At 43.3% G+C, this 21148-nt stretch overlaps 1 protein-coding gene and 1 pseudogene across 3 annotated transcripts; one reads left to right on the plus strand and one right to left on the minus strand.

Annotated features, from left to right (window-relative positions):
- Positions 1-9296: 9296 nt before the first annotated feature.
- Positions 9297-10882, minus strand: LOC148431170 (protein kinase C delta type-like; annotated as a pseudogene).
- Positions 10883-12923: 2041 nt separating this feature from the next.
- On the plus strand, positions 12924-18218 carry LOC148431171 (UPF0449 protein C19orf25 homolog). Of its 3 annotated transcripts, none has more exons than XM_088466252.1 (3): positions 12924-13024; positions 16121-16276; positions 16378-18218. In XM_088466252.1, exons 2-3 carry the CDS (start codon positions 16147-16149, stop codon positions 16566-16568), a joined length of 321 nt encoding a protein of 106 aa, XP_088322378.1. In that variant the 5' UTR covers positions 12924-13024; positions 16121-16146; the 3' UTR covers positions 16569-18218. The 3 variants fall into 3 exon arrangements, with proteins under 3 accessions (XP_088322378.1, XP_088322380.1, XP_088322379.1); XM_088466254.1 differs by having other exon boundaries at positions 12957-13040; XM_088466253.1 differs by lacking the exon at positions 12924-13024 and adding an exon at positions 13058-13352.
- The last annotated feature ends 2930 nt before the right edge of the window (positions 18219-21148 follow it).

Consider the following 21148-nt stretch of genomic DNA (forward strand, 5'->3'; position numbering starts at 1 on the left):
CTGGAAGAAGTCCTCCCTAGTTCCCTCACAGAGGATGCTCCATCTCTGAGCCCTGTTGGACTCTCAACAACAGAGGATCTTTGTGACGGAGGTAAAGATCTCTGCATTGCAGGCAAAAGTACGCAGTTGCCTGCAGAGTCGCCGAGTGTCTATTCACTCGGCAATGAGGTTACTGGGATCCATGGTGTCGATGTTCGACATGGTGGAGTATGCCCAGTTTCACTCCAGACCTCTGCAGATATTGATCCTCTCCAGATGGAATGGGTTGCCCCATCGGATAAAGATACAGACAATAGTGCTTTCCCTCAAGGTACGCCTGTCTCTGGCCTGGTGGCTGCAGATGGCTCACCTAAACAAGGGGTGCCCCTTTTGGATTGCGGACTGGGTCCTTCTGACGATGGACGCCAGTCTCCGGGGCTGGGGTGCAGTAACTGGTCCACACTTGTTTCAGGGACGGTGGACACCAGCAGAATCTGCGCTCCAATCAATGTGTTGGAACTTCGAGCAGTATTCAAAGCTCTTCAGCAGGCAAGACATGTTCTCCACGGAAATCCCGTGCAGGTACAATTAGACAACACCACCACAGTGGCTTACATAAACCGCCAAGGAGGAACCCGAAGTCAGGCGGCACTGACAGAGGTGTCCCGCATTCTGGCTTGGGCGGAAGGCAATCTCCCAGCCATTGTATAAAACCATCTTGGAGCTGTGGCTGTACATTGTGTATATCTGATCGTTGCTGCTGTTGATAAATGCTGTTGGCTTGAAAAAGGTCTGGATATTTTTTTATATGTAATTGATTTGGTACTCTAAATAAGCTTTGTTCTACATTGCTAAGACCCCCAATTGCCCTGCTCTTTAAAAATACCCTCCACGACTCCCAGCTAAACAAGAACATTTTCACTTGGGAATGTTGGATGAAGAAATAAACTAGCTTTCTAAGAACAGGGCATATTTTTTATTTTTTTTTGCGGAGCGGCCTCCTGGCCGCTCGCATTGCTGTGGGTTGCCACCCACAGCTAATGCGAGCAGCCAGGATAATGGTCGCGATGGTCAAGACCATCATGACCATCGGGCTTGTGACGAGACCCTTGTGGTAGGGTCTCGTGGCCGCAAGCCCCAGAGAGCTTTCGGCTCAAACAAAGCCGAAAGCTCTCCCACTGACATCACTTGTGATGTCAGTGGGGCCACCCTCAAATGGTAGGCGTTCTCATGGGAACGCCTCCGTCTGGGCAGCCCCCCCCCTGGCCCGCCCACCAAAGGGGGCGTGCTGTCACTCAACATCGACAGCACGCCCCCTTTGGTGCAAGACCCAGAGCGACTGATTGCCCGTTGCTATCCGGGTCTCACGCATGCGCACAATGGAGCCGGCTCCGTCATGCGCATGCGCTCTGGGCCACCATCGGCCTGGTTGCGACCGGGTCTGAATCAGGCCCACGGTACAACGGAGGTCTAACCCTGTCCTTTAAGGGATCTTAACAGAAATCAAATAAAAGCATATTCCTGATACATAGGAAATAATATGAGATATGGTAAGAACTTACCCTTGTTATCTCTATTTCTACGAAGTCCATAGGGTTCCACAGGATACCTTGGGGGTATCGGCGATGGCGGCAGACATCGGGCACCTCAGAGTTAAACGTTTCAACCTCCCAGGATGCACTGGGGTCCCTCTCCTATACCCCACCCCCGAGCCAAGGCATCTCAGTTACGTCACAAAAATCGACCCGTGTGTATGCACCTACAGTTACTCTACTTGAATGACCACCGGAAGACATCCCGGCTCTCTGAATCCTATCAGGCTGCCCAGCAATACAGTGAACTACAAATATAGCCGCCTACCATCAGGAACCTGCTAGAAGGGGTCCAGACCTATTGATAAAATCCTGCTGACGGCTTGTCACTGTTGCTAGCCATACATACAGCCACCCACCACCATGAAGTCCCTTGTCGGAGGAGACCCAGATTTGTGGACAAATGCTACTGACTGCTTGTCATTGATATAAACCATATATACAGCTGCACAGATCCCTTAGCTGACGCTGACTTAACCCCCACAATCCAGCTGTATACTCGCGGGATAGAAACTATCCGAACAGACACGGATTATACACAGAGATCGCAAAAGCGGTGAGATCAACCCTTATACACACTTTCTAACAGTGCACTGTAACAAAAATGTGTCATTCTCACTAAAGCTAGATGATGACTAGTATAGTAATATATTGCAGATCACAGTAGGAATATGTAAAACTTGTGACCTTTACTGATAATGAAGAAAACATAAAATCAATAGGAGCATCAGTAATACTCAATGTACAATTATTCACAGTGAAGTGTCCTCATACATATGTGGACATATGAATCATGTACAATGAAGTACAGTGCCAAGATGTAGTATGGCGGATGGAATCATATGACCATGGTGTATAAAGCAAAAATTGTCAGATGAATCGGATCTTATGCTGGTCGTGTAGGTGTATGGGCAGCATTAGTTAGATCTAGTCATCATCTATAATCCAAGTTTAGGTCCTGCGCAAATTATGCAAATGGTAATACCTCAAAAAGGTGTGCCGCTATACTGGAGGATGTCTGACCTCATCCAATTACGGTAATAATAATGGATAAATATCCAGATGTAGCGCACAACCTTATTCCTCCCATATATTGTATTGTATTATCCTACATTAGAAAGCATGCAGAATAATAATATACTTAAAGTATATAGTAATGTATTGCAGATCACAGTAGGATCCCTGGCAGTCCCGGCAGCATGTTTGTTGTTTTTTCTTTAGCACAGGATCTGTCATAAGATCGATCCTGTTTCTCACAGACCCATAAAAAAACAGTCATTGAAATGACTTGAATTGCCGCACGATGGATCGCATTAAGAAAATAAATGACATGATACGATGGACAACATGTGCTGCACATCTGATCATACGATCCGATTATAGGAGCTGCGGGAGCGCGCACCGGAACGTATCTTACTAAAACAGTACACAATTTTCACAAGATCCATCTTATGACTCATCGGCCCGAAATTGTGTAGGTGTTAGGGCACCTTAAGCTACTATATTAAGGTTTGTTTCAAATACAGTAGCAACGAAATTGCTTTCTATATGCAATCTGTTTGCTACAAATTTCAATAAGAGCATTGGATAAAGAAGATTTCTAAACCTTGCCTGCTGATATGCATTACTATAAATGTTTATAAATTTTTACATATATTCTTGTTTTTAGACTGCTAACATCGAGTACTATATAATAAATGATTGTTATATCTAATTGTTCACCCTATATACTTGTTTACTTATAACTGGTATACTAAGCGCTTCCCTTAATTCCTTTTTTCCTCCTAGAAGAGGAAACTCCTCCATTACAGGACTGGTACATCTACAGCCACCTAAGTTTTTTAAGGTTTTAAGCATAAAGTATCAAGTAATATGACCAGGCTTTTAGATATGTGGAGTTTGTATGTTTTCTCTGTGTTTGTGTTGGTTTCCTCAAGGGACTCTGGTTTCCACCCACAATGGAAGAACATACTGAAAGGATAATTGACTATATAAACCATAGTTTGTCTATGTGTGCTTTCTATGTGTGAATGTCTGGGTATTTATGTGGGTCTGGGCCATGATGGGCCCACCAGGGTTGTGGCGGTGCCACAATGAATTAGTGTAGCCAGTCACTGGAGTGTCAAGTCCAGCCACTAGGAACAAAATGTATTTCAAAATTACAAAAATATTAACATTTTATACAAGTATCTAAATTAGATTTTTTTATTTTACTTATTTTAATCCTAAAAAAAGATTTACAGAAATACTTGTATTCACTTACCTAGATCAAGGTGAAAGCAATCTCTCTCTCATGACAGCAGTGGAGGAAGACTAGCTTAGCGTTAGTCTGGTAGGAGAGAAAGGGTGCTGCCAGGTGGGGAGGGCATGGCAGATGGGATGTATGACAGCATAATAAGCATACATCCCATCCATCCCATTTTTGGTAGGACAGTCCTATTTGGGAGGCACTCTCTCTCCAACGTGTGCAGCATACAAACACTGTAGAGGGAGGCTGGGGACAGCCTAGTATTTTGGGAAGCGCTAGTCACACTCTTAGCATGACAAGGAATGGGGGCTTGATGTATGCTCACACCCCCAAAGTGACACGCACAATGTCCTGAGTCTCCCCTCCCAAATGTTGTGAGTCATGCATTGGAGTCTTGTGAATAATGGCTTGTAATAACTAGGAAATAAAGTCATAAACATTGTCATAGGGGAACTTTTATATTTATATATAACCATTTTAAGATTTTATATTGAGTCAGAGAATGGTTAGAAACCAGCGCTAAATGATGTTGTTGTTAATTGGACAGTTAAATCAAAGCTCAAAAATGGATGTAAAAATCACTAAAACACATTTAATATATATCATATAAAATCATGTAGAAATATAAAGCAATATTAGCCTGAAAAAAGCACAATCAATGTGGTACTACCAATAGAATGTTTATATATATATATATATATATATATATATATTCCGCTGCTAGGAGGACTCATAAATCCATGGTTCACATATGGACACTAGCTGTGTGGACCAAGTGTTAGTTCCATGTGGATTAGCACAGCAAATATTTACCAAGTGGAATGTTCATATGTCACAGTCCTGTTAGCGAGAATCGCAGATGAATTGACTGGATATGTAGTCCACTTGTAGCTGTATCCTGGATGGAGTTGGTGTGTAAGTCCCTAAACAGAAGTATCATGTGTCCAAAAGGGTCCAGTGAAAGTAGTGTAGATAGGGGTCACCCCAAATCAGTGCAGCAGTATTTGGGAAGGCTTAACGCGTTTTGCTGGTAAGTGTCCAGCTTCTTCAGAAGCATATCCCTAGTGAAGTGCTCAGGCTCCTTATATACCCCTTTCATTATAGAAATAATGAGCACCTGAGTATCAATTAAAAAAAAAATTGTATACACTTACATCCGTTTCATAAAGAAAATTTTCCCCTCTTTCCCCACCACCCCCACATTTTACTGTCTCCCCAAAATCCACAAGTCACTGTCCTCACCTCCAGGTCGTCCCATTATTTCTGGCATTAATTCCCTCACATTTAACCTCTCCTTTTATGTGGATTCTTATTTACAGTCCAGAGTGTGGTCACTGAGGTCACATCTTAAAGATACCACTCATTTTCTAAATTTAATACAATCTATAGAGTGGAAAGAATCCTATGCATTCCTTACATTAAATGTCTCTGCTTTATACACACACATCCCTCATACTACAAAATGTGAGGTGATTAAGAGATGCCTTCTTTCGGGTGGCAACCTCATTGAAGCACACCAATCTTTTCTTCTGGATTCTATTTCTTTCATTTTATCACATATTTTTATTTTCTAGGCACTTTTTACCTACAGGTGATGGGAACGGCCATGGGGATCAGATTCGCACCCAGCTATGCGAACCTCTACATGGGCGAATTTGAAAACGCTCTTGCGTGGGGAAGCGAGTGGAGTGCGTCTCTGGTCTTCTGGTGTAGTACTCACGAAAGGGAATATTCATTAATCTATTTGCACTGACAAAAGAGGACTGGGTTAAAAAGCATACACTCACTTTAAATAGGACATTGTATACTTCTTACATTATACTATCTCTAGAGTTATAATAGTGTGATAGGATTTGTTTATTATAGAGTTATAACAGGGTGACAAAGTCATTCCTTTAGGAGCAAAGAACCAGTTAGCTTATAGGTCCTTGTTAGAGATAAATATATATATATTTTTTTTTTCATCTAGGAACCATGTGAAACATTAACTATATTTAAACAGTACAAGCAAAGAAAAGTTCTTGTTCAAACATATCATTTGCTCAAAGTCTGTTTTAGCAGGGAAGTGTTACACAAGATGTAGATGTACTTTTTTTGTTCATATCTAATATATTAGTAAGGACTAGGGCCTGTAATTCAAATACAAGAAATAAAAATTTGAAGAATGTACATTGAAAGAGTTAGAGATCATTCTGGAAAAAGAGTAGTGATAGTTACTTCAGTTCTGGGGAAATAAACACTCATGTTATGGTTATTTTCAAAAAACAGATAAATAAAAAATATATTTTCCTACATACATTTAGAAAAACTGATCATGATCATTTAAAATTAAAAAAACAAAAAAATTAGAAATAAAGAAAAATTAAGCGCTTTGGTTTATAATACTCCATGGAGTCTTTTAAATAATTTTCAACTATAGGTACAGTACTTGTAAAATACAAAATACAGTTATTTAACATGATGACATATGATAATAATAATATGAACCAAGATTTAAAGACCATATCATGTACTAATGTGCTAAGGGTAGGTGAGCATGGGTGTACTCATGTTATCTCAGTGGCTACTTTCCGACAAACACTAATATTAATTTCTGAGGAATATGTTCTGTAAAGATCAACTTTACATATGCATTGTGAAATAATTGGCCCAAAGCTATTGCATCCTTGGAAAACATCCGTTGCTTATTAAAATAGGCAAAAAGGCCACTGTGATCACTGTAGTGCCAGTTTATATGCAGATCACCTTTGCACATCTATACAGGGCAATCCTACCTGTGTATGTGCAGTGTAAAGTCAGTGACTTGAGGCTTGGGGGCCCATTTATTAATGATCACTTTTGCAATGCGATCAGGGCATGTCAGTACCGGCCATGATCACATTGCAAAATTTTATTTATTTATTATCAGTTTCTTATACAGCGCAGCATATACCGTTGCGCTTTACAATTGGAAACATATATAGAACAAAACAGGGTAATAACAGACAGACATAGAGGTAAGAGGGCCCTGCTTGCAAGCTTACAATCTATAGAAAATGCGATCATAAGGGCCGGATGTATTAACCAGCACATGCAGGGAGAGGGGCTCTGAACAATGGGGCGGGTGGAGCTGCAGCTCCAGGCCCTCCATTGAAAATAGGCCCACAGGAGACTGTCACCTCATACTGCTGCTGCCGAACACTTAAGTAATTCGGTCAATTCAGTATATGATGCGCTGGTGCCTTCCAAAACCAAACCATAAATACCTACAGGGACTGGCACAATGTAGAACTTGTCACCACATATTTTTTCTACATTGTGCCAGTCCCTGGTGTGCCGCCTTTCTGCTTTTACATGCATAATGTATGTGTGTGTACATATACTGTATATGTATACAGGTATAAGCTTTGCTGAGTTGCTTTTTTTTTTGTTCTCACTATGGGATATAGATAGACTATCTTCTTGGTATAACTAGTAATAAGATTAGGTCCTTTTTATATAGAGAGGTGTCACATTCATGACATCACTAATTGACCCACATGCTCTTTTGTAGAGAGGGTTCATATTCATGTGATCAGTAAGTGCCATTTTTCTGTTTTTGTTTGTAGACCTTCACATCACACTGTTGATATAATCAGAGTGGAGGTGATTAAAGGAAGGCGCTAGCCACAGCCCGTGATGCATACCACACTCCCTGTGCAGACCACACCCCCACAGCACTGGTCATGCCCCCTGAGGCAGCACACAATAGGCCCTTTGTAAATTTCAGCTCCAGGCCCATATGGACCATAATCTGTCCACAGTCAGGAATCCAGTCTCCCCTGTGGATCACTGAGCTATGAGTTCAGGTTCTTCTGTCTCAGATGTCCAGCCCCAGATATTCCATGTGCATGATGTATTGATGATTTTACTGCATAGTGCATATACTGTAAATGTATATATACCCATTCATATTTTCATGACCTATTTGACCAGATGCCTTGCATGGTATTTTATAGATGTCAGGGTGCGCATACCAGTTAAAGTAAAAAGGCACCTGTACATGTAGTTACTGTTACCAGGTCTGACTGTGTTAATCCTCAGGAGGGGGACCCCAATTTATTTATATGCATACACTTAAAACATAGGCTGCTTGTGTATGGCATCATCATTACGTGCCCCTCTCAATAGGGCCATCTATATAACCTATTGGAAAACATAATGTACATCATTTCTAAACTCATAAAGCTTATTTTAGCCCTACTATGCCTTGCGCTTATTCCTTACACAGTTCCTGTTAAGCAAGACACCTTTATTTATTTTTTAAACATCATTTTATTTATTGAGCAATATAGAAGAATCAATAGTGCATTTCCTGGGATGTAGCCAATGTCAGAGCAGGCGGCACACAGTGCTTCTCCTGGGATGTAGCCAAGGTCGAACCAGGCAGCAGACAGTGCAACTCCAGAGATGTAGCCGTAATCGGGGCAGGCGGCAGACAGTGCATCTCCTGGGATGTAAGCTGAGGTCGAACAGGCGGCAGACAGTGCATCTCCAGGGATGTAGCCGATGTTGAGCAGGCAGCAGACAGAGCATCTACAGGGACATAGCTGAGGTCAGGGCAGACTGCAGAGAGTGCATCTCCAGGAACATAGCTGAGGTGAAGGCAGGTGGCAGACAGTGCATTTCCAGGGATGTAGCCGAGTTCGGGGCATGTGGCAGACAGAGCATCTCCAGGGACGTAGCCGAGGTCGGGGTACACGGCACACAGTGCATCTCCAGGGACATAGCAGAGGTCAGGGCAGGCAGCAGACTGCATCTCCAGGGATGTAGCTGAGGTCGGGGCTGGCGGAAGACAGTGCATCTCCTGGGATGTAGCCGAGGTCAAAAAGGCGGCAGACAGTGCATCTCCAGGGACGTAGCTGAAGTCAGGGCAGACAGTGCATCTCCAGGGACGTAGCAGAAGTCGGGGCAGGTGGCAGACAGTACATCTCCTGGGATGTAGCCGAGGTCGAACAGACGGCAGACAGTGCATCTCCAGGGACGTAGCCGAGGTTGAGCAGGTGGCAAACAGTGCATCTCCAAGGATGTAGCCGAGGTCAGGGCAGGCGGCAGACAGTGCATCTCCAGGGACGTAGCCATGGTCAAACAGGTGACAGACAGTGCATCTCCTGGGATGTAGCCGAGGTCAAACAGGCGGCAGACAGTGCATCTCCAGGGACATAGCAGAGGTCAGGGCAGGCGGCAGATAGTGCATCTCCAGGGATGAAGCCGAGGTCGAACAGGCGGCAGACAGTGCATCTCCTGGGATGTAGCGGAGGTCGCACAGGCGGCAGACAGTGCATCTCCAGGACTGTAGCCAAGGTCAGGGCTGGCGGCAGACTGCATCTCCTGAGACGTAGCCAAGATCAGGGCAGGTGGCAGATTGTGCATCTCCAGGGACGTAGCCGAGTTTGGGGTAGGCAGCATACAACGCAGGAACAAGATGTTTTTAGGACTGCAGATTTTTCTGCTTTTTGTTAGTCCAGGTCTTTGTCTGATGGCATAGTGTCTGCTTCCATTGGCATGTTGTGATAAATGTTACCCCATTTAGGGCACACAAATTGAATGTTATCAAAAAGCCTTTGGTTCGTGATGGTAATTGGTTCTTTCAACACTTCACTATGGGACAAAGGAATTTGCTGTTTTTCATCTAGATCCATATAGTCCTTGTGCAGTATAACTGGGGATGCTGTTTTTCCAGTCTCTGTCGCTGCCCAGTTAATCGAAGAGAAGAAGCGGTGTTTTCGCACATTGCCATTTACTCCAAGCCAGAGGGTCTGTTCTTTACACAGGAGCTTTGTTATAATGTCATTTGTTACAGGATCAGTAAGCCCTGAATACGTTGGTTCTTGAGTAAGGATTATTGTGTTTACCACAGAAGCTGACTCTCCATTAAAAGGGTACTTGCGTAGGGTGAATATATATAAAATAACACCATATGCGAACCAATCCACACCAGCACTGTACGGCTGGCAAGTTATAATTTCTGGAGCATTATAGCCCTTAGTCCCACCAAGTACTTTGGCATTGGTTTGTCCATATGCATTCAATAGGGCCAGACCAAAGTCTGTGATTTTAACATGACCCTCTGTGGTTAGTAATATGTTCTCCTATTTGAGGTCTCTGTGAATAATTCCTCTTGAATGTATGAACTGCAATCCACAAACCAGTTCAGCAGCTATAAATTTTATTGTGGTTAGGTCCACTGGTGAGGTCTTCACAAAATCAAACAGATCCCCTCCGCCAGCCAGTTCCATTTCACAGTATAGATAGCTCTCTGTGTGGAAGGCTGCATAACCATGGATCATAAAAATGCTCTCATGTGACATTTCAAGTAGCTGACACTCAACCAAACTGTTCTCATGTTCTATTATTGCTGGCTTCTTTAAGATGTTAATCAATGCTCTCTTCTTTAAGATTTTCACTGCCACTCTTTCCCTACGAATAGCATCTGTTGCCAGCATTACTTTGCCATAACCTCCCTTTCCAAGTAGTGAGTGGAAAGTAAATTGTTCCACTGTTAAAGGTACAGTGTCTGTGGTTTGGTGGCTGGTGGGCATGGTGCAGCTCTCTTCTGCAGTTTGCTGAACCAGTGGGATGCCTGGTTGGCCTCTGCTAATTGCTGTTATGAATTGATTTTTCTTCTTTTTTACAAATCCAGCAAACCTGTCCCAGCGTCTCTGTATAGCTGCTTTACCTGGCTTCTTTTTGGTCATCTCTTATGGAAAGGTTTGTCTGGCCTACTCAATGGCTGCATCCCTCCCCTGGATCTTTAGCAACGTCAACGTTTCTCCTGTGTCTCACTCGCCAAAATCTGGTACATCTGCTGCATGCATGAACATGTTATGAACTGATCTCTTTTCTTTTTTAGAAATCCAGCAAACCTCTCCCAGCCTCTTTGTACACCTGCTACAAATGCATTGTTTATTCTCACCTCTCTCTTAGCTGTTTTTGCCTGGCCTGCCTCCTTTCCTCTGCATCTCTCTGCTTTTTTGGTCTGTTTTCCTCGGTTTTTTTGTCTCCCTGCTTTGTCTGGAGGTTTTTTTCTCATAATAGTTCCCATGTTATGTCAGAAGACAACAATGGGGCTCTTAGAGAATAAAGCAAACTTGCAATATCACAAGATGTGACTGCGCAGTTTGGAGTTTCTGAAAACAGAGCTTCAAATGTTTCAACAGCTGTACAAGTAGTTCTGTGATGTCATCAATAATTGTGATGTCACAAGCAACTGCAGTGTGCAGTTGAGCTTAGTCCTAAAGCACATATATTATGGCAGTTCATGTATATGTAAGTTTCATCCTGTCCAAACTGTAAACAGTAAAATATATATCTAAAATGTACTTGTGCCCATATTAAGACACTAAAATTAATAATTTATTAGAGAGAATATATTTTGGCGATTAGACTGTATTGCTGACAGTATTTATCAGAATAGAGAAGCATTTAAAACAGCCTTTTATTTCAATTTTAGACAGTGGGTTCCAGTCAGAAATACCACAAACTGATCTTTGTGATGCTTACTGCTATGTATTACAGAAAAAATGACCAGTAGCCTACTAGGCTTCATTTTCACTTTAACAATATGTGGCCAATTTATCACAAACAGCCCTTTTGTGGCGATATGTGAGACTTTTATGTCAATAACCGTAAGATGTCTGCCAGACAGAGATAGGAAGCTGCGGAGACATGATTGGTCTGCTCAGTCACAGTTCTAACGGGACCTTTAGTAGGGAGGTGTCATATTCATGTGATCACTAAGTGACCCACATGCTCTTTAGTAGGGAAGTTTCAGGTTCATATGATCATTAAGTGCCATTCTTTTTTATCACTTTAGCAAAGGGTATCTCCTTTTATTTGTAGACTTTCACATTACACTGTTGAAATAAGCAGAGTGGGGGGTGCAATTGAGATGATTAAAGGAAGGCGCTAGCCACAGCTATTATGCAGACCACACCCCCACAGCACGGCTCATTCCCCACCACATCACTAGTCACACCCCTTGAGGCAGCACACAATAGGCCCTGTTGTAAATTTGAGCTCCAGGCCCATGTGGACCCTAATCTGCCACTGGTCCTTGCGATGTGGCCGGAGTGCACTCCGGGCTGCTGCGCATGCGCAGTCCCGCGGACTGCACATGAGCGGCGCCCATTGCCGGTGGAGGCTTCCGGGAGATCCCTCCAACCAGCTGATATGTGGTAAGTACCTATAGGCTACAGCGGCTAACGCTATCTTGAGATGGCGTTAGCTGCTGGGGCCAATATTGGGAATGCTTTGCATTTCAGATATTGTTACATTTGGCAGCATCGCATCCCCCATAGAAACCTATGGGGGAGGTGCCTGCCAGCGGCAATGGAGGGATCGCAGCAGGTTTCGGAGATACCTGCTGCGGTCCCTCCTTGAAACATCAAGGGGTACTTAATATTGGAGGTAAACCCCCGAAAACGTGTTTTTGGGAATTTTACCTCAAATATTCAAGGTGCCTGCCAGCGGCAATGGAGGGATCGCAGCAGGTTTCGGAGATACCTGCTGTGGTCCCTCCTTGAAACATCGAGGGGTACTTAATATTGGAGGTAAACCCCCGAAAACGTGTGTTTTCGGGAATTTTACCTCAAATATTCAACGATAAATGGGCCCCTTGAAGTCATATACCTCTTGAAGAACATAAGATACTAATTAATGAATAAACTCCAATCTGGTGCCAGTAAACTATAATAATAATAATAATATAATAATAATACAATCCATTTATTGGGCAAATATTCGTTTTATTAAACATATTAATTTACTACAGTGCATGTACCATAGAGAAACATAGAACACACGACTTGGCACAACTGAGGCATAAGCCAAGTATTTGCTTCAAGGAAGAGTAAATTCGAACTTTCCATCGGTAGATGGCGCCCACAACTCGGAACAGACTTTGCTGCTGTAACGTCTAATTATATCAGTCCCTAATGAACACTGTGATAGCGCATGCGTTTTGAAAGAAAAAATAAGTGTCCCCAGTGCAGGAGCTGTAAGACTACCACAGAGGCCATTTTAAAGAAGACCTCTTGTGACTGAGGCAGATAATTGTCCTAGCAAATATGGCTTACAGAACGAAGACACTTACTAAAGTACGCTGTTTCTCTAGTGTCTGCAATTAATGATTCGCTCCAACCTGGCCTGGCGGACCCTGCTGCCTCTGTGCTTCCGGAAAAGAACGGTACAAATTTCAGCAGGTTGTTTTGTATATGCTTTGTTGATTTTAATATGTCATGAGGTGAACCTGTTGCTAAAAAGTGTGGGGAATTTATAATGAAAGATAGTTACATTATTAACGTAATATAAACTTTTGTTTAGCTCACACATCAATAATATATATATATTTTAATGTAACAAGTTAATCGTGAACCTTTAGTCTAGTCCATGTGAGACAAAAAGTATTCGTTTGTTACAAAGCAATTTCTTATGTGGAACTAGACCTCTGCACTGTTTTACATAACTCACCAGTGGCAGATAATACCGAAAGACACAGCTGGAGTTGAATAGAGGTAAGTGATCACCACACCACCTGGACTCACTGTTTTGTTGACATTTCTTTAGTGTCGACATGCTAATAATGTGGACATTCGGAAAGTCCATAAAACGTACCAATCCGAACAAATACCTCTCACCCACTAATACATAGATACCTGGACTTATACTGTACCTCATACTTGCTCCTAATACATAGAATCAGGACACATACTTCCCACCTTCTTTAAATAAATAGATATCAGGATAAGCAAAGTTTCATATATCCTATTATATAGCGCTATCAAGTCACCTACCTCTCTTACTGCTTCCCCTAATACACAGATATAGGGGGCACGTACCTCTCTTACTGCTTCCACTAATACACAGATATGGGGGCACGTACCTCTCTTACTGCTTCCCCTAATACACAGATATAGGGGCACGTACCTCTCTTACTGCTTCCCCTAACACACAGATATAGGGGCACGTACCTGTCTTACTGCTTCCCCTAATACACAGATATAGGGGGCACGTACCTCTCTTACTGCTTCCACTAATACACAGATATGGGGGCACGTACCTCTCTTACTGCTTCCCCTAATACACAGATATAGGGGCACGTACCTCTCTTACTGCTTCCCCTAACACACAGATATAGGGGCACGTACCTCTCTTACTGCTTCCCCTAATACACAGATATAGGGGGCACGTACCTCTCTTACTGCTTCCACTAATACACAGATATGGGGGCACGTACCTCTCTTACTGCTTCCCCTAATACACAGATATAGGGGCACGTACCTCTCTTACTGCTTCCCCTAATACACAGATATAGGGGGCACGTACCTCTCTTACTGCTTCCACTAATACACAGATATGGGGGCACGTACCTCTCTTACTGCTTCCCCTAACACACAGATATAGGGGCACGTACCTCTCTAACTGCTTCCCCTAACATACAGATATAGGTGCACGTACCTCTCTTACTGCTTCCACTAATACATAGATATAAGGGCACGTACCTCTCTTACTGCTTCCCCTAATGCACAGATATAAGGGCACGTACCTCTCTTACTGCTTCCCCTAATGCACAGATATAAGGGCACGTACCTCTCTTACTGCTTCCCCTAATGCACAGATATAGGGGCACGTACCTCTCTTACTGCTTCCCCTAATGCACAGATGTAGGGGCACGTACCTCTCTTACTGATTCCCCTAATGCACAGATATAGGGGCACGTACCTCTATTAGTGCTTCCCCTAATACACAGATATAGGGGCACGTACCTCTATTACTGCTTCCCCTAATGCACAGATATAGGGGCACGTACCTCTCTTACTAATTCCCCTAATGCACAGATATAAGGGCACGTACCTCTCTTACTGCTTCCCCTAATGCACAGATATAAGGGCACGTACCTCTCTTACTGCTTCCCCTAATCCACAGATATAAGGGCACGTACCTCTCTTACTGCTTCCCCTAATGCACAGATATGGGGGCACGTACCTCTCTTGCTGCTTCCCCTAATGCACAGATATAGGGGCACGTACCTCTCTTACTGCTTCCCCTAACATACAGATATAGGGGCACGTACCTCTCTTACTGCTTCCACTAATACATAGATATGGGGGCACGTACCTCTCTTACTGCTTCCCCTAATGCACAGATATAAGGGCACGTACCTCTCTTACTGCTTCCCCTAATGCACAGATATGGGGGCACGTACCTCTCTTGCTGCTTCCCCTAACACACAGATATAGGGGCACGTACCTCTCTTACTGCTTCCCCTAACATACAGATATAGGGGCACGTACCTCTCTTGCTGCATCCCCTAATACACAGATATAGGGGCACGTACCTCTCTTGCTGCTTCCCCTAATAAACAGATATAGGGGCATGTATTTCTCTAACCCCTTCTCCTAATACACAGGTACATAGGCATCTATGTATTTTGTAGACCTCACCACAGTCAGTGCAGACTTGCAACAACTTATACTTAAGGCAAGAGATGTGTCTGAAATGAGATGGATCTTTGCATACTCGCAGCTCTGCATAGACCGCCTCTCTATCTTCACATGGCTGCTGATATTGCTGAGGTTTTGGAGCAGAATGGTTACCGAGGTTATATTGAGCACCGTGACCAGGCAGCTGGAGCGCTAGCCATTTCTGCAGCTCACATGGTGATACAATCCAGTAGGGAATCTTTTCTTGACATTCACTGCAAGAGTCTTGGCACAATTGGGTATCAGAGTGGTGTCTGGGGACTGCCATAGAGCAAAATGCTTTCCAGGGTAGTTTCAATATATGTTGATATAGCAGAGAAGCAAGGACCATGATTATTCTGTTGTCACCCAGTTAAGTGCACTTAGCAACAAGTGAGTTGTGACTGAGATGCACACGTCTACCACTGTACTCATGCACAGTTGTACAGAGGGTTGGTTTTATAGTTGTATATAATTTCTGTTCAGATATGATTCTTTTTTGTTGTCATATTGTTGACTCAATATTACATAAACATCTGGGATTGTACTTTTACATTGTAGTACATACACGGCAGCACACATACCTCCTTCCACTGTCTAATATGTTGACATCACCACATATACTCTTATAACTTTTAAAATGTATATAACCAGGCACTCCTCAAACCTTTACTAATCTAAAATTAATATATAAATCAGAATTGTTCTTCTAATTTCAAAATATATAATATTTCCTCTTAACAAGTAAACCCTGCATCCTTGTACATAATGTAAACCTTAATACACAGGATATATATTTTCTTTTTGCTTCGGACATCTAGATTTATTTCTATGAAGCATTTTTGAGATGACATCCAGAGCAAAGAAGCGCATTGTTCTTCCGTCTCGGCCAGAACCCCCTAGCGTAGAGCAGATTCTGGAAGATATTCGTACTGTTGTAGCATCTGATCCTGTGTTTGTCTGCGACCTCAGTGAGGGTAAGCATAAAACATACTTATTATAGCATAACATAGACCTCAGAACATATTACATAATGAGTCCAGGACTTACCTTGTTCCTTGCAATACTTTTGTGACAGAATCCTCAATACCCACTCATGATCCTCCCAGTGAGTGGGATAAGAAGTACTTGCAGAGCTGCTCCTATGTGGAATTAAACAACAAGTTGAAGGAAGCCCAGGTTGAGCTAAAGGAGAAATGTGAGGCTTTGAGATCTTCTGGGATGAAGCTTGGAAGTGTTATAGAAGAGTTGAGAGAGGCGGCCATGTGACTGACTTGATGTATTTGCTTAAAAAAATAAAATGTACCTATACTTCAGGTACAATATTTATGAACCTAGGCTAGGCATAGGAAGCATGCCATTTACAAGTAAGAAGTATCTAATAACAATGATTAAGTGCTGCATGGCAATCATATCACCACATCAGCTATGTGCGCATCATTCTACTCATATGAGTTCTCCTTGTGGTACAGTGAGCGGGATGAAGATGTGGCTGCTGATATTGCTGGGGTTTTGGAGCAGAACGGTTACCGAGGTTATGTTGAGCACCGTGACCAGGCAGCTGGAGCGCTGGCCATTTCTGCAGCTAACATGGTGATCGAATCTAGTAGGGTATCTTTTCTTGTCATGTCCACACATTCACTGCAAGAGTCTTGGCACAAGTGGGTATCAGAGTGGTGTCTGGTGACTGCCATAGAGCAAAATACTTCCAGGGTAGTGCCAATATATGTTGATATAGCGGAGAAGCAAGGACCGGAAATATTACAAAGCATAAATGGTCTCACCTACCACAGCAAGCACTTTCAAACTAAACTGTTAAATACTATGAAACCCAAGAAGCGTCGCTGACCATATGCTTATACACTGAGGCCCTGATTCAGAGCCGGACACTCTGACAGAGCGCTCGCTCTGAATCAGAGCCGTCCTTCTCTTTTTTTAGAGCGGCCTCCTGGCCTCATCTGTCTTCTTGCCGGGGTTCACGTCGCCCCCGCGGCCTCTGCTGCAAGCGTACGGTTGGTCGGCTGACCGCCCGTTCACACACCGCATGATGGACAGATATACCTGCCATCGACTGTGTAGCACAGCCGCCGCAATATGTCTGTGAACGACGTCGTTCACACTGGCCGACAGGCACACAATATATTGGCTGATCAATTGATCGGCCAATATATCTGCCAGTGTGTACCCAGCTTTACTAAGCCTGCCATTTAGCTGAGACAAGGAATCCCATAAAGCATTGCACTTTATTATATCTGACCAACCAACATCTAAATGTTGGTTGGTTAGGAGACTTCAATCCTGCATACAGACAAATCCTAACTAAGAAAAAAACCTTTGAGCAAAACATAAGTTAGCCACATTCTTTGCATTCACCTTATTAATAAATTACCTGAGTCAGACAACAAGGAAAAGTGTACCAATAAGGCTAGTGCTCACTTTGACTTTTTAGGAAAAAACTGAATGAATTATAAATAGACCTGCAATTTAGAATAGGAATAGTTGTGTACAAATAAGAATTGTGTGTGTGTGTATATCTACTATATAAAAATGAAAATTTGTCCTTCTGTCATTCTGTCTTTCTATACAAATCCACAGTTTACAAGCCAAGATTGTGAAATTTTACATACGAGCATATTAAAACACGGCAGAAGCAACTAAAAAAAATTTGAAATCGAAATTAATTGTTAATTTTTAAATAATTAAAAAACACAATTTTTGCATAGCATTCGCACTCTACAGGTCAGGTACGGAATTAGAAAAGGATTTAGCCCACAGTTTACAAGCAAAGGTCTCTCATGGTTCTACACCTAAAACACAGAATAAAAGCATTGTCCTCTTTGGTTTATTGTTAGATGCAGATTTGGACATAATTCTTCTTAGGCCATCTGCAAGGTCAATAATAAAAATATTAAAATGTTATTTTTGTTGCATTTCATAATTTGATTTTATAACATACATTTTGGTACACACTGTACTAAGGAATTATTTAATTTTATTCTGTAGCATATAATCTAAGTCTCTGAACATCATTTACTATGGCTCTCGCATGGAGTTTAAATGCTGTATGAATTTATTAGGGAATTTCGGGGATCCGGGGCGATCCGAGCTAAGCTCGGATCTCCCTGCCTGCCCCGGATCCCTCACCCGAGGCAAAACCTTGCGATGCCGCTGTCGGATCGCGAGGTTTTGTATTGAGCAGGCTTAACGCTGATTGGCTGAGAGAGCCGTCTGTCACGGCTCTCAGCCAATCAGCGTTAAGCCCATTTAATATGCACATAGGAAGCAAAAGAAGATGGCGCCCGCCATCCCTCGCTGCCTGACAATGACGGCACCCCCCCCCCTGCTGACACCGCCGGCACCTCCACTGGCAGCATCCCCCACTGCCGACACTGCCGGCACCCCTGCAATGCTGCCCCACATACTCAGGACACCCTTAGCGACCCCCACACTGCCGGCACTCCCACACTGAGGACACCACCAGCACACATGCACTGAGGACACTGCCGGCACCCCCGCTCTGCCAACACCCTGCATTGAGAACACCCTTGCACTGCCAACACAGCAAACCTGCACTGAGGACACCGCTGGCACCCCCGCACTGCCGACATCGCCGGCACCCTCCATTGGGAACACCCCTGCACTGTAGACACAGTCAGCAAACCTGCACTGAGGAACCGTTATTGATATTAAGCCAGGCTTATTATGAGTCTGAATATGGTAAAAGTTGATATCTGCATCCATGAGGAGAGATCCATCTGATTTACAGTCAGGCCCATAAAGATGGCAACTATACTGGGATGCAAAAACGCAGCTCTGCAGCACAAATTGTTATTTATACTTGCTCATGCATCAACTTACACAACTAGATGGTGTCAACAGTGGCGACCAAACTTTTTTGTCTTGCTGGACCGCACTATTGTCAGCCCCTGAAGGGTAAAACTGATTGGATGAATCTTATACACCGTGGAGACCCTGAATGCCGGAAACAGCTGCACAAGGAACTGGAAGTAGTTGCTGTGCATTTCATAGTGCGATCCAGCAACCAGGAAGTACACAGTCATCCTGGTATCAGAGCAGCAGAAGATCTTGGCCGTGTATACATTGTACATCCGTCAAATTTTGAATGCTTCTATCTCCGAAGTTTGCTTTACACCGTTACAGGTCCTACTTCCGTCAAAGACCTTAGGACTGTGGATGGGGAAGTTTGCCACACTTTCGTGAGACCTGCCTAAGGAGAGGTTTGTTGGAGGATGATGTGTAAACAAACATTCTTAAAATCCCGGGCAACATCGGGTACTCCAGCTAGTGTGTATATGTATGTGCATTTGGAATCAGTTGGTGTTGACTCTCAATATGAGATCCAAAGAGCTGTCACTATCAGTGAAGCATGCCATCAGTAGGCTGAAAAATCAAAACAAACCCATCAGAGAGATAGCAAAAACATTAGGTGTGGCAAAATCAACTGTTTGGAACATTCTTAAAAAGAAAGAACGCACCGGAGAGCTCAGCAACACCAAAAGACCCGGAAGACCACAGAAAACAACTGTGGTGGATGACAGAACAATTATTTCCCTGGTGAAGAAAAACCCCTTCACAACAGTTGGCCAAATCAAGAACACTCTCCAGGAGGTAGGTGTATATGTGTCATAGTCAACAATCAAGAGAAGACTTCACAAGAGTGAATATAGAGGGTTCACCACAAGATGTAAACCATTGGTGAGCCTCAAAAACAGGAAGACCAGATTAGAGTTTGCCAAACAACATCTAAAAAAGCCATTACAGTTCTGGAACAACATCCTATGGACAGATGAGACAAAGATCAACTTGTACCAGAGTGATGGGAAGAGAAGAGTATGGAGAAGGGAAGGAACTGCTCATGATCCAAAAACATTCCACTTCATCAGTGAAGCATGGTGGTGGTAGTGTCATGGCGTGGGCATGTATGGCTGCCAATGGAACTGGTTCATTTGTATTTATTGATGATGTGACTGCTGACAAAAGCAGCAGAATGAATTCTGAAGTGTTTCGGGCAATATTATATGCTCCTATTCAGTCAAATGCTTCAGAACTCATTGGATGGCGCTTCACAGTGCAGATGGACAATAACCTGAAGCATACTGCAAAAGCAACCAAAGAGTTTTTTAAGTCTAAAAAGTGGAATGTTATGCAATGGCCAAGTCAATCCCCTGACCTGAATCCGATTGAGCATGCATTTCACTTGATGAGGACAAAACTGAAGGGAAAATGCCCCAAATATAAGCAGGAACTGAAGACATTTGCAGTAGAGGCCTGGTAGAGCATCACCAGGGATGAAACCCAGCGTCTGGTGATGTCTATGCGTTCCAGACTTCAGGCTGTAATTGCCTGCAAAGGATTTGCAACAAAATATTAAAAAGTGAAAGTTTTTTAAATGGCAACCCAAACGGATCCGATATTTGGGGATTTACCTCACTTCCCGTTATGATCTTCTCTATTGTGAGAACTTCCCACCTCTTTTTTCCAAAATGCAGGCTGACCTAAACTCTTGGAATCATCTCATTATTTCTTGGCTGGGCAGGATCATATCGGTTAAAATGAATATCTGTTGAATGAATTCCTGTTGCTGTACCAGCCACTCTTCTCCGAGATATTCAGAGGGCTTTGGTCCACTTTATCTGGAACCACAGACCCCCCCGAATTTCGGCCAATGTCTTGAAGAGACCGGTTGATGCTGGTGGCAGAGGCCTTCCAGATATAAAACTTTATTACCTAGCCTCCCATTTCTCGCAAATTGTCACCTCTTTTTCGCCTTCAGGTTCCACTTCCTGGCTAGACCTAGAAGCTGCCCACGTTGCCCTCCCTGACTTATC

Source organism: Taudactylus pleione, unplaced genomic scaffold (assembly GCF_031769625.1).
Source record: "Taudactylus pleione unplaced genomic scaffold, aTauple2 ptg002739l, whole genome shotgun sequence".
Taxonomy (NCBI): domain Eukaryota; kingdom Metazoa; phylum Chordata; class Amphibia; order Anura; family Myobatrachidae; genus Taudactylus; species Taudactylus pleione.